Below are 13,551 nucleotides of genomic sequence, written 5' to 3'. Positions count from 1 at the left end.
TAATCCCATGTGTTGTTCACACCTCTTAATCTCTGCATTGTTCACACCCTGAATTGTTCACACCTCAGGCTATAATCACCCACATTGTTCACCTGCTCACACCTCAGACATTGTATGTACTGCCTGGCCTATGCTGCCTGTGTGTAGGCAGGAAGGGTATGGCGCACACACAGGCAGGGTAGGGCAGGCAGAGTATGGCACACACAGGCAGGGTAGGGCAGGAAGGGTATTGCACACCCAGGCAGGGTAGGGCAAGAAGGGTATGGCACACACAGGCAGGGTAGGGCAGGCAGAGTATGGCACACACAGGCAGGGTAGGGCAGGAAGGGTATGGCACACCCAGGCAGGGTAGGGCAGGAAGGGTATGGCACACACAGGCAGGGTAGGGCAGGCAGAGTATGGCACACACAGGCAGGGTAGGGCAGGAAGGGTATGGCACACACAGGCAGGGTAGGGCAGGCAGAGTATGACACACACAGGCAGCATAGGGCAGGCAGTGTATGGCACACACAGGCAGCATAGGGCAGGCAGAGTATGGCACACACAGGCAGCATAGGGCAGGCAGGGTATGGCGCACACAGGCAGCATAGGGCAGGCAGAGTATGACGCACACAGGCAGCATAGGGCAGGCAGAGTATGGCACACACAGGCAGGGTAGGGCATGCAGAGTATGGCACACAAAGGCAGCATAGGGCAGGCAGAGTATGGCACACAAGGCAGCATAGGGCAGGCAGAGTATGGCACACACAGGCAGCATAGGGCAGGCAGAGTATGGCACACACAAGCAGCATAGGGCAGGCAGAGTATGGCACACACAGGAAGCATAGGGCAGGCAGAGTGCTGCCTGTGTGTGCCATACTCTGCCTACCCTATGCTGCCTGTGTGTGCCATACTCCGCTTGCGCTATGCTGCCTGTGTGTGCAATACTCTGCCTTCCCTATGCTGCCTGTGTGTGCCATACTCTGCCTATCCTATGCTGCCTGTGTGTGCCATACTCTGCCTGTCCTATGCTGCCACTGTGTGCCATACTCTGCCTGCCCTTTGCTGCCTGTGGGAGGTGAACCTGGCAGGGGTTTGTTCTGGGAGTTTGTTAGCAGTTGGAAATAGCAATTGAATGGTCCCTAAAGTGTGTAATTATGTGCTGGGGGTTGCTGTGCTATCCAAAGGGGAGGAGGAGGCATATGGATTTAAGGGTGTGTCTTAATATGAAATAATATAATTCTTTCATATATGAATAATGGTTGATATCCCCGCAGTGAGGACCAAGCATTTGGGTTTTTGCTGCACTACCACCATTGTGATAAAATGGGTGTGGTTTGAAGTAGGTGTGGTTTAAAGGGGGAGTGTTCAAAACTGGCTTCCATTAGCGGCCCTACACCATGTATGCTAGAGAATTTCCGGCCCTCGGCACCGCAGAAGTTGGACAGCACTGCCCTAGACTAAACCTGTGTACAATAACTAGGTGCCCAGATTGTAGGAAATCAATTGATTGGCAAAGCCCATAGAGCTGCTCACAGCTTCCATAACTGTATTACTATGGGGGCTGCACTGCATATAGCACAATAATAGGTACAAATCTATTTAAAAAACATTTGACCTGAAGAAGTTTAGCATTCCCAAGTAGCAAAAAAACAAAAAGCATATTTATTAGGAGGCACAATAGCAATAAATATCACCTGAGCAGTAAGTTGTAGTTCCACCACACCGAGCAATATAATGTACATGTCCCAGTGAGTGCAGAATTAGGCAGCCATACCGATCCAATGTACAATACCAATATAGAGGTTGTTCACCTTTGAGTTAACTTTTAAAATGATGTAGCGAGTGATATTATGAGACAATTTGCAATTGGTCTTAATTTTTTTTTTGTAGTTTTTTTTAATTATTTCAATAATTGTTCAGCAGCTGGTTACTAGGGTTGAAAATTACCTTAGCAACCAGGGATTGATTTTGATGAGAGACCATTATATAAATAGAAGAGGGACCGAATAGAAATAAAAGTTATAGAAAGTAACAATAACAATAAAACTGGAGCCTCACAGAGCAACAGAGTTGGAAAAAGAAGACAAATAATTCAAAAACTATAACATAAATAATGAAGACCAATTGAAAAGTATAGAATTGGCCACTCTATAACATACTAAAAGATAAATTAAATGTGAACTTCCCCTTTAAGACTCGCAGTTTTTTCTCTGTGTCTATAAAATTTAATAGCCTAGAAAAAGATTTATTTTGTTTCCCCTTTAAACAATTAAGCAGAATGGGTGCAGGGGAGGCACAGACAAGATCCCTGTTAGCTGCAGTCAGACCGTGACAGATACACTGTCCACCATTAGTGAAAAAGCCAGATACCCCACCCCGTGTCCAGAGTCTAAACACAAAGCGTTGCAGGCTGCAGCAGTCACAGCAATGCAACTCTCTCTCCCTGCAAACACAGGGGCCTATTCTAACGTTTCCTATAGGTCAGACTCAGAGTAAGTGAGTCATAACTGGCCCCTCATCCCACCTATAGGAAGAGTTATTGGCTGCTTTAATTACTGGCTATAGTGGCTCCTATTTAATGATCCCAATCAGGGGCCCAGAGATCTGCCCTTAGTGAATTGCCTGCCTATCTGTCAGCTGCCTTATGGGTACAGGATTCCAGGGGGGGCAATTGCATTCCCTTGCCCCTATTCGCGGGTGTCCATGCCTCCAGGGGTTGTCATTCTACCTAGCAGGCAGCTAGCAATAGAACCCAAACGGCTTATGAATAAAATGTAAAAAAAAATCCCATATTTGTATAACATAAAGCACCTGCATTTTTCTTACTGTACCTTGTAATATTTTGCTATTTTTGTACCGTGCAGGTTGCCAGAGTACACAAATAGCCAGGATGGTGACAAAAAATTTGTGTGTAATGTATATTTTTTACCAATAGTTGGCAGCAGAGAGTTGAGATGTTAATATTAACCAGTGTAAGTATTATGTCACCAAAAAGGAACCTCTCTGTTAAGATGGAGTGGGCCAAAAGTGTATAAAAGCAAGGCAGGGATGGGCGTGGTGTTCTTTGGCCAAAGGAAACATCTAAGGTAGCACTTGGGAGCCCGAGGTGCCAATACACAGCCACCCTGGGGTCCCCTGCCCCCCCCCCCCCCCGACTGCAGGGTCTGCTTCTTCTATAGTTACTCCCCTGTATTATTGGGACAAAACTGAAAGAAGGTTGGCAAGTTGGGATTTATAGCTATTGATATGAAGCTGTATCCATACTATCCAACCAGTGGAACTATTACAGTCTCTCATGTCTGGGTGTAATCTCCGTGAGAGAAACCAGTCAGACGTTCTAAATGGGGAATTTACAAATAGTCACTCCCCTCACATTTTATTTCACTTGATTTCATATTTTTACTGTGGTTTTTTTTTAAGTATATTAAAAAAAAATGAGTTTCCCTCTTTGCCTGTGTTGGTTTGTTCCTTCCCATTTCCCTGTTATTTGGAACAGTTACCAGAGAAGTCTGTACAACTTTATGGAGCGACAGTAGCGGCCATTTTCCATTTGTTCCCCTTAATGATCATTTGCCTTTCAGAGAGAACTGAATCAGGTGTTTCTCAGAATCAGATCAGGGAAAGGGACCCTGTTGGGATATGATAATACGGCACAGCTAAGCCTTGTGTTCAGTGTCGGACTGGCCCATAGGGATACCAGGAAAACTCCCGGTGGGCCCAGGCGTCAGTGGGCCCTCCTGCTCCTGCTTCTAGCCATTTGGTCTAATTTATAGTCATTCCCTATTTCTCTATGGGAACAAAATAACTTAATATACAGAAGAATAGATTATAGTATATAAAGATAAAAAAATAGGAAAATATAAAGACTGAGTAAGAAGTCGATGAAAAATAGTTTGGAGAGTGGGCCCATGGTCTAAGGTTTTCTGGTGGGCCCCTGGGGTCCTAGTCCGACACTGCTTGTGTTACATAGAGAAGACCAACGCTTGCCATATACATATTGGCCTGCACGTGGCCCAAACGTTGGCCTCACTGACTATGTTCATCATTCAACCCATAGCAACCAATAAGATGTTTGCTTTAAAACAGGAAAAGGTGATGTACCGTGGTAGCCAGTCAAAAATGTTTACATGGTAACCCTTTTGAAATAAAAAATAACAAAAGTGGTATAAAGGTGATACCTTATTGGCTAACTAAGATAATCATAGCAAGCTTTCAGAACATTTTAGTTCCTTTTTCAAGCTGATTACAATGAAGCTGTGGTGCTCTCTGATATATATATTCAGCTCATAGATCAAATAACCAGAAAAAAAGAATATCTGTGTGGAAGGTGTTAACAAAGTCATAAAAACAGGGGGGGCTGCAAGGGACAAACAGATACAAACAGATAAGTTACAGAATAATGTGGATCAAAGTGACTTGATATAAATTAGGGTAAGTTACTGAAGTGTGAAGTGAATGGAATTCCATGTGATTAACTGGCCCGGTGCAAAAAACAATGCATAACCTGCCCACACGTCTGTAATTCAGACAAAATACAGATTCCGGACACATTAGAGGGATACAGCATCCATGGCCAGTATAACTGTTCTGCCCCAATAAGGGGTAATTATATCTTAGTTGGGATCAAGTACAGGTACTGTTTTATTATTACAGAGAAAAGGGAATCATTTAACCATTAAATAAACCCAATAGGGCTGTTCTGCCCCCAATAAGGGGTAATTATATCTTAGTTGGGATCAAGTACAGGTACTGTTTTATTATTACAGAGAAAAGGGAATCATTTAACCATTAAATAAACCCAATAGGGCTGTTCTGCCCCAATAAGGGGTAATTATATCTTAGTTGGGATCAAGTACAGGTACTGTTTTATTATTACAGAGAAAAGGGAATCATTTAACCATTAAATAAACCCAATAGGGCTGTTCTGCCCCCAATAAGGGGTAATTATATCTTAGTTGGGATCAAGTACAGGTACTGTTTTATTATTACAGAGAAAAGGGAATCATTTAACCATTAAATAAACCCAATAGGGCTGTTCTGCCCCAATAAGGGGTAATTATATCTTAGTTGGGATCAAGTACAGGTACTGTTTTATTATTACAGAGAAAAGGGAATCATTTAACCATTAAATAAACCCAATAGGACTGTTCTGCCCCCAATAAGGGGTAATTATATCTTAGTTGGGATCAAGTACAGGTACTGTTTTATTATTACAGAGAAAAAGGGATTCATTTTTAAAAATAGAATTATTTTTGCATATAAGGTTTCTAGATAAGGGATCCCCTACCTGTGCCAGTTCCAAAAACTAATAGTATAATGGATTAGAGAAGTGAGATAAAACCTGAATAAAGAAGGGCAGGGTGCTCAGGTGGCGTAACTATAAAACATACTCTGCGATTAAGGGGGGCCCGGGGCGGTGGGGCTGCTTCCTCTCTCTATAGTTGTAAATCTTTCCTCTCTGCTCGACAGTAGTAGGGCGGCTGGGGAGGGAAGACTCGGGCAGGCAGAAGATGCTGATGTGGGGGCTGGGTATGGAACTCCGGGCCCCTCTGAAGATTTTTTTGTGGGGGGGGCCCAGTGCACACTAGTTATGCCAGTGAGTGTGAGCAACTAGTCTGAGCTCTAAACTCCCTAAGGCCATAGCAGGCAGCAGATGTGCTGTTCCTCTGCTCATTACTTGAATAAAGCTATTGATGGAGGGTGAAGGTTTTATTATGCAGAAATATTACCAAATGTGTTTTTAGCCTAATAATCAGCAGGAGGCTAATGGGTTGGTAGCTCAGAGCTTTGTGTTTTCCATGCGCTCAGCTCAATGGTCGGCCTCCCCTTGTTGCGCTCATTTGGATCTGTTCTGCTGATGGATTTGTGGCTGAAAAACAAAAGAAATACAGTAATGTACAAACCTAAATGTACAAACACTGAGGTGCAACATTCTGTATAACTGAGTAATGCTAATACAGGTATGGGATCTATTATCCATAATGCTTTTAGACTGTTTTAGATGATTTTATTCTCCCACTGTCTAATGCTGTCCCACAGCGCCCCCTAGTTTTGCTATAGAAGTTGTCAAAAAACGTCATTATAGATGCAAGGAAATTCCCCAATGAGAATTCTACTGAGCAACAATCTGACTGTAAGTGCAAGAGAAGTGACCAATGAGAATGCTGATTCCCAGCACTGTGTCAGGCCCCTTGCTGGTACCTTACATATAGAGATAATTATGGCATTTTCCCGTCATTATATGGCACAGGAATCAGACATGGGGATAAAGGGACAGACTTGTTCAGTGCTGGGAAACTGTGCTTATTGCTCCCAACTCCAATTGCAGGAACAGAGAACAGGGAGCCGGATTTACTCACATCAGCTGGGATTCTCATTGGGGGCTTTCTTGCATTTTAATGGGGATTTGGGGGAAAGTTTTATTGAGCAATATTGCTTTAAGAATACAACCCTGATGTTGCTGGACTACAGCTCCCAGCATGCCTCACCCTTCATTATATGTTACATAGTTCTGGGATTTGTAGTCCAGTAACAGCTGAGTAAGGTTTGGTTGAGCCGCGCTGTGCAGCAGGGTTTACATCCCCTTTAAGTCTTGACATGCCGAGAAATTTATTTCCAAGGTCGTGCAATTCCTTTGTCACTTACCCTTTATATTTTACAACAGGGGGGTACAGATTTCCATTTATAATGTAAGTAAAGGACAAGTTAAATTTCAATCAGTATACCTGCCCCTTTAACCCATTATCAACAGTTTGTGTTGGATGCTTTTTTCCTATATATATTTGATTATCAATAACCGTATCCTTCTCACCATGCAGTCAGGTGACCAACCAGGAAAACCAGTTAAAAGGCTCCTCGGTCAGTCCCAGTGCTCCCCATACAATTCCTATTCATAGGATAGAAAAATATAAAATATGCCCAATGTGTTTTACCTTCATATCTTCATACATGGTTGTATCTCTTGTCTGTAGGTTAGTGTGGGGACTCTCAGTGGTCTGAAAGATATTCACTACATTATAGGTGGGGTTTTTTTTGGTTTTTATAAATGCTGGCACAACATTATCTTATCATATATATATAACAAAAAGGTCTAAAAAAACATGAAAAATGGTATGTACCCATGTGGTAGATGCAATCTTAGGTTTGATTACCTTATACTGTGAATGGATTAATACTCACTTTTATGACTAATAATTGAAGGGGAACCCTGGTTTATGCATATTCTATAAGGCAAACTTTGTAATGTTCCTTTTTGCATCCAGTACTTAGTTGGGGGAGTGGCTTATGGGCTTGCGCCTATTTATACCTTGTGTGCTTTATGTTCATTATCTTATCACTTGACAAAGTGAAATGTTGTAACTTTTCTGCATGGCGCAGTAAAGAATTTTCTTTTTTTCATTATTTTATGTGTCTGGACCTTTTTGTTTTTGCTATATGTATTGTCCGTTACGTCAGACTAGGGGGCTGATTTACTAAGACACGATTTCGAATCCGAATTGGAAAAATTCCGATTGGAAACGAACATTTTGCAACTTTTTCGTATTTTTTGCGATTTTTTCGGCGTCTTTACGATTTTTGCGTAAAAACGCGAGTTTTTTCGGCGTCTTTACGATTTTTGCGTAAAAACGCGAGTTTTTCGTAGCCATTACGAAAGTTGCGCAAAGTCGCGATTTTTTCGTAGCGTTAAAACTTGCGCAAAACGTCGTGCCTTTTAAGTTTTAACGCTACGAAAAAGGCGCGACTTTGCGCGCAAGTGTTAACGCTACGAAAAAATCGCGACTTTGCACAACTTTCGTAATAGCTACGAAAAACTCGCGTTTTTACGCAAAAATCGTAAAGACGCCGAAAAACTCGCGTTTTTACGTAAAAATCGTAAAGACGCCGAAAAACTTGCGTTTTTACGCAAAAATCGTAAAGACGCCGAAAAAATCGCAAAATTACCGATCATTACGAAAAAAAACGCAATCGGACGCATTCGGCCCGTTCGTGGGTTAGTAAATGTGCCCCTAGGTCTTAAGACTAGTAAGCTGCTCCATTCTGGTTTGTACAATTATATATATATATAAAATTATTCATGTTCACACTTACAATAGCCCAAATAATATATAAGAAGGTTGTTCACATAAATTCATTACTGAATTAACGTTGTTGCCTAATAAGTCAACAGTTAAACAATACAGATCAGATTCAGGATATTCCTAATACATAACTATCGTCTATCCTGTAGCCCATTAGCCCCACACATAAAGGCCTGGTCTCCCAGCTACAGGCAAATGCATTATAAAGAGGCTACATTAGATGGTGTGGCTAAAATAATAACTCGGTAACCAAAAAATGTCAAGACAATAAAATGATAAGGAACCAGTAATGACAAAAAAGCGACCCACGAAGGGCCCTAACTGTCCCACTGCCAACCCAGTGTATTTATATACCCACGTCTGATCTGCCCATCTCACCAATGGGGCAGGCATAAGAAGGCAGAAGTGGGCCATAATGGCACCATGGGTGGGGTGAGGGCACCCAACCTGCAGAGGATGTGTTCTTCTGGCCCAGACCCACCTGCCCCTTATCATCAGGGAGATCTGGATTCCACCCATCTAATGTATGTTCTGTATATTTACTGTATGTGTCAGTAACTGTCTATAAGCATTTCTTCTCTTAAACATCCCTATTTCCACATAGGTGACCCATCAGGGAAATCAGCTGAAAGACCCATATTCATACTTGGGATAAAATAATATCATATCTCCCCAGTTGACTTTACCTTGATTCCATAATACACGGCCGTGTCTCTTGTCTGTAGGGCAGTGTAGGGACTCTCAGCAGGCTGAAAAAAATACATCAACAAAATACAGGTATAATGCATGTTATCCAGAATGCTCAGAGACCTGGAGTTTTCCTGGTAAGAGATCTTTCAAAAAATTTGATCTCCATACTAAACTTGAATTAACCCAATAGGATTATTCTGCCCCCAATAAGGGGTAATTATATTTTAGTTGGGATCAAGTACAGGTACTGTTTTATTATTACAGAGAAAAGGGAATCATTTAACCATTAAATAAACCCAATAGGGCTGTTCTGCCCCAATAAGGGGTAATTATATCTTAGTTGGGATCAAGTACAGGTACTGTTTTATTATTACAGAGAAAAGGGAATCATTTAACCATTAAATAAACCCAATAGGGCTGTTCTGCCCCAATAAGGGGTAATTATATCTTAGTTGGGACTGACGCTTGCCATATACATATTGGCCTGTACGTGGCCCAAACGTTGGCCTCACTGACAGGGTTCTATGTTCATCATTCAACCCATAGCAACTAATAAGATGTTTGCTTTAAAACAGGTGACCAGTAAATTCTACCAGCTGATTGGTTGCTATGTACTGCTCCTGGGCAAACTTTTACTACAGAACCCCTTAAATGCTTTAATCCAGCAGCACCAGAACATAACATTACTTTATAGCAGGTAAATTGATCCAGAACTGGGAAATGACTTGGGATTTCCATTGAAGTCAGAGATCTCATCATCTCTCAGGTACCTGCCCTGCGCTCTAGTGTCATGTGTGGCCCTTCCCTGTCTTCCATAGGGAACCGGGATCTCTAGTGACCAGCAAGCAGCAGCTTTATTAGTTATATTCAGCATATTATTATTATTATTATTATTAATAACAGGTGTGTAATATAAAGCACTGTATTCAGCTGCACTGTATGGGCAATGTATGAGGCAAACCTACTGACTGTATACTAATACTGACCTATGAAAGGGGTAAAGAGGCCCTGCTCATTACAAAAGGGAATAATTTAACCATTAAATAAACCCAATAGGGCTGTTCTGCCCCAATAAGGGGTAATTATATCTTAGTTGGGATCAAGTACAGGTACTGTTTTATTATTACAGAGAAAAGGGAATCATTTAACCATTAAATAAACCCAATAGGGCTGTTCTGCCCCCAATAAGGGGTAATTATATCTTAGTTGGGATCAAGTACAGGTACTGTTTTATTATTATGGAGAAAAAGGAAATCATTTTTAAAAAAGTGAATTATTTGATTAAAATGGAGTCTAGGGGAGATCGCCTTTCCATAATTTGGAACTTTCTGGATAATGGGTATCCGGATAAGGGGTCCGATACCTGTATAGGACAAGTTATATCTCAATCTGTATACCTGCCCCTTAGCCCATTATCAAACAGAATTGTACAGTTTGTGTTGGATGCTTTTTTCCTATATATATATTTGATTATCAATAACCGTATCCATCTCACGATGCAGTCAGGTGACCAACCAGGAAAACCAGTTAAAAGGCTCCTTGGTCACTCCCAGTGCTTCCCATACAATTCATAGGATAGAAAAATATGAAATATTTCCAATGGGTTTTACCTTCATATCTTCATACATGGCTGTGTCTTTTATCTGTACATTAATGTAGGGACTCTCCGTGGCCTGGGGATTCTGCAGAAAAAGTTTGGTTGAGCAGTGCGGTGCAGCAGGGTTTATATCCCCTTTTAAGCATTCAGCTAAAGTCTAGTTCTAAGCTCAAAGTGCCCGGTTTTTAATGAGCAGCCAGACAGGACTGTGATTGGTTGGCTTGTATGCATGTTAAATAGTGACCAGGCAGAGACTAGAGCAAGCCGGCATAGGAAAGAAGAATATTGTGAGTCGATCCCTAAGCTCAGGTCACTGACATCAGCCAAGAGCAGACTGAGCATGTGCAGTAGTTGGGCAAAAGATGGAGAGCTACTGTGGGCATCTTCAGGGGCATGGGGCTTTATTTCTATAGAGCGTTGGTGGCTTTGGGCTGGTACAGGGGCTCAAAACACATAGCTAAACATTTCTAGCCATATTCTTTTTTTTTTTTAAGCTTTACTGTCCCTTTAATCAGACACCTGTAACTGTTATGGTCTCACCTGAACATTGGCCTCCGCTCCCCGGCCTCCTGACTCTCCCCCTTTCTGTGACTTTCTGTGTCTGTTTGGGGAGAAAAGTTGTCTATTAATTCTATAATTAGGCTGAAAATAAGACAGAGCACTGGTCAGTTTAATAAGAATCACAGTACAATAAATGTATTTTTTAACAAATTCACAAAAGAACAATACACTTTGCTGCTGGTTGGTTTCTGTTTTGTCCCAGGCCCATGTTATCCATATCCATGGCTTTCTGTATAATCCCTTACAAAGATAGTCAAATCACATACCTTAGGAATAAATAAAGAGCCAGAGCCAATAGTATGACCAATACAGCAACAGCTCCGCCCCCGCGTAAAGTCCTCGTGGGCAGTCCCTCTCCTGTCGGTGCAGCTGCAAGAAAAGAAACAAAGGTTTTAATGACGGTAACACTGTTATTTTATTATTCCTTCACAGCAGAAATGAACCTGCGCACAATACTATGTTCTGTCCTTATATCCATGGAACTTTATCTAAAATTAATTTATTGTGGGGATCTTTATTAAAGGGGAACTAAACCCTGCTGCACAGCGCTGCTCAACCAAACCTTACTCAGCTGTTACTGGACTACAGATCCCAGAATAATGTAACATATAATGACAGGTGAGGCATGCTGGGAGCTGTAGTCCAGCAACATCAGGGTTGTATTCTGAAAGGAACAGTAACACACAAAAAATAACAAGAGTATAAATGTAATGAATATATTATGTTCTATTGCCCTGTGCTGGTAAAAGTTGTGTGTTTGCTTCAAATCCTAACTATAGTTTATATAAATAAGCTGTAGCCACAGGGCGGCCATTCCTTCTAAAAAAAAAAAAAGGAGAAAAGGCACAGTGTATGTAGCAGATAACAGATCAGCTCTATAGATTTTTTATAAAACATTTCCGCTTCTTTTCACATTCAACAACCCATTACAGTGCAATGGAATCCATGGAGTTAGTAAGCACCATTCTCATTGGTGAATTCTCATGTATCTGTAATTAGGCTTTTTGTTAGTTCAGATCACATAATTCTCCCATAAACCTGTATAATACTTACACAAAACCTGCAGCTCAGAGAGAGTGGAATTCCCAGTTCCCAGTGGGTTCCTTGCAGTGCAGGAGAATGTCTCTCTGCCCCGCCCCACAGTCACAGTTATGCTCCGCCCCTGCTCCTCCCTCAGCTCTACAGTTCCATCTCTCTTATTGTTGTACCAGGTAAAGGCATTGGCAGCAGGGTTGGCATCACTGGCACAGGTTAAACTCACTGCATCACCTTCTTTCCTTTCCTTCTTCCCATCAGATATAACAACTGCTACATTTTTGGGAGAATCCGGTAACAGAGAAATGAAGTTTAGCAGAGGGGGCGCCATTGGGGTGGGGGCAGTTGTACAATTACTGGATCCTGTTATCTCTCTGTTTAGCGCCTCTCACATTCAGCTTTCATCCTGGCAATTACATCACAGGTAGAGAGGCATTTCATTAGAGTTGTTTTAATTAACCTGCCTCCATATTAGAGTGTTTTAGAGCTGTTTTCCACTCTGTAGCTGGATACCATTAACCCCAGCCAGAACGTGATTATAATTATTATTGATACTGCAGCTTTAATTAAATGCATTATGAAAAAGAAACTTTTTATTCCGACAGTACTTACATCTTATGTTTAAAGTGACCCAGCGTTGGGATCTGAGCCCATTTGGATACGTAGCTTCACATATAAGTTCAGCCCCATGATCCCGGTAGGAGGGGAGATATTCCATTACAGTCTCAGCTTTCCATACTCCATCCTTAAGTCTTTTCTGATTGTATGTAGTATTATACCCAGCTCTGTTCCACTGTAGAGTAGGGGGCCTGGGGGGGCACGTGTGTTCTACAGAGCAGGAGATGGGGGTACGTTCCCCCTCAGTTAGATCTGTGGGTATCTGTATTGCTGGCTCATTGGGAACATCTAAAGAAATCATCCAATTAGTTACTCCTGACAGAGTTAATATGGGCTTCAGCCTTCCCTCATATCTTCTACTTCACCACATTGCCTTTATGCCCCCCCCCCCCAGCATTACAGCCCCCACACCTGATGTCCTGGTCCCCTTTGGCAGGAAACAGGGGGCAACCCTACCCTCCCCCCTGGAACATTGGTTTAACAAGTGGCACAATAAACATAACAACATAAATAACCCACACACATGTTGAACTTGAGCCAATTAATGTGTAGCAAGATGAATGTTTGTTCCGCATGTTATTGGGTCTAAATACAATAGATAAACAATGCAGAGCGTTTCCGTTACATTTCACACCATTTCCTTGGTTCTACAGAGCTATTGAGGCAGGAAGAGAAGATATTTATTGAGACTGAGCCGGGCAATATGATAATTCCCTGGGAAGGGGCACAATACAAAGCCAAAGCAGTACTGATATATAATCACTGTATCATGGTGTGTGTGATACTGTATAAGGCTAATGCAGGCATTGTGAGCTTCCCTGGTTAACCAGTGCCCCCAGTGGCAGAAATTGTGATTGCATGCAATTTGTCTTCAAATACCAGGTCCCATTCCTAGCAATTTTGAAATTGGTTTTAATTTTTTTTTTATTTTTTATTTTAGTTTTAAATTATTTGCCTTCTTCTTCTGACTCTTTGCAGCTTTCAAATGGG

General features: G+C 41.8%; 1 protein-coding gene across 4 annotated transcripts in view; it reads right to left on the bottom strand.

Moving 5' to 3' along the window:
- LOC108645198 (sialic acid-binding Ig-like lectin 12) overlaps nt 1–13,551 on the bottom strand; it is a 65,393-nt gene that overhangs the window by 38,801 nt on the left and 13,041 nt on the right. For 2 of the 4 annotated variants that reach the window (XM_031905671.1, XM_031905672.1), the window contains exons 4-8: nt 12,556–12,849; nt 11,175–11,277; nt 10,888–10,948; nt 10,361–10,432; nt 8,747–8,809 (exon numbers count right to left, since the gene is read on the bottom strand). In XM_031905671.1, coding sequence (XP_031761531.1) covers nt 8,747–8,809; nt 10,361–10,432; nt 10,888–10,948; nt 11,175–11,277; nt 12,556–12,849 — 593 coding nt within the window. Of the gene's footprint in view, nt 1–5,678; nt 5,852–6,914; nt 6,978–8,746; nt 8,810–10,360; nt 10,433–10,887; nt 10,949–11,174; nt 11,278–11,961; nt 12,344–12,555; nt 12,850–13,551 lie in introns of those variants that run through there. The other 2 variants (XM_018090087.2, XM_031905673.1) reach the window with 2 other exon arrangements.

The sequence above is a fragment of the Xenopus tropicalis genome, chromosome 7 (genome assembly GCF_000004195.4).
Source record: "Xenopus tropicalis strain Nigerian chromosome 7, UCB_Xtro_10.0, whole genome shotgun sequence".
NCBI lineage: Eukaryota > Metazoa > Chordata > Amphibia > Anura > Pipidae > Xenopus > Xenopus tropicalis.
Note: the sequence above shows the minus strand (reverse complement) of the source record. Positions and strands in the feature narration are given on the sequence as shown.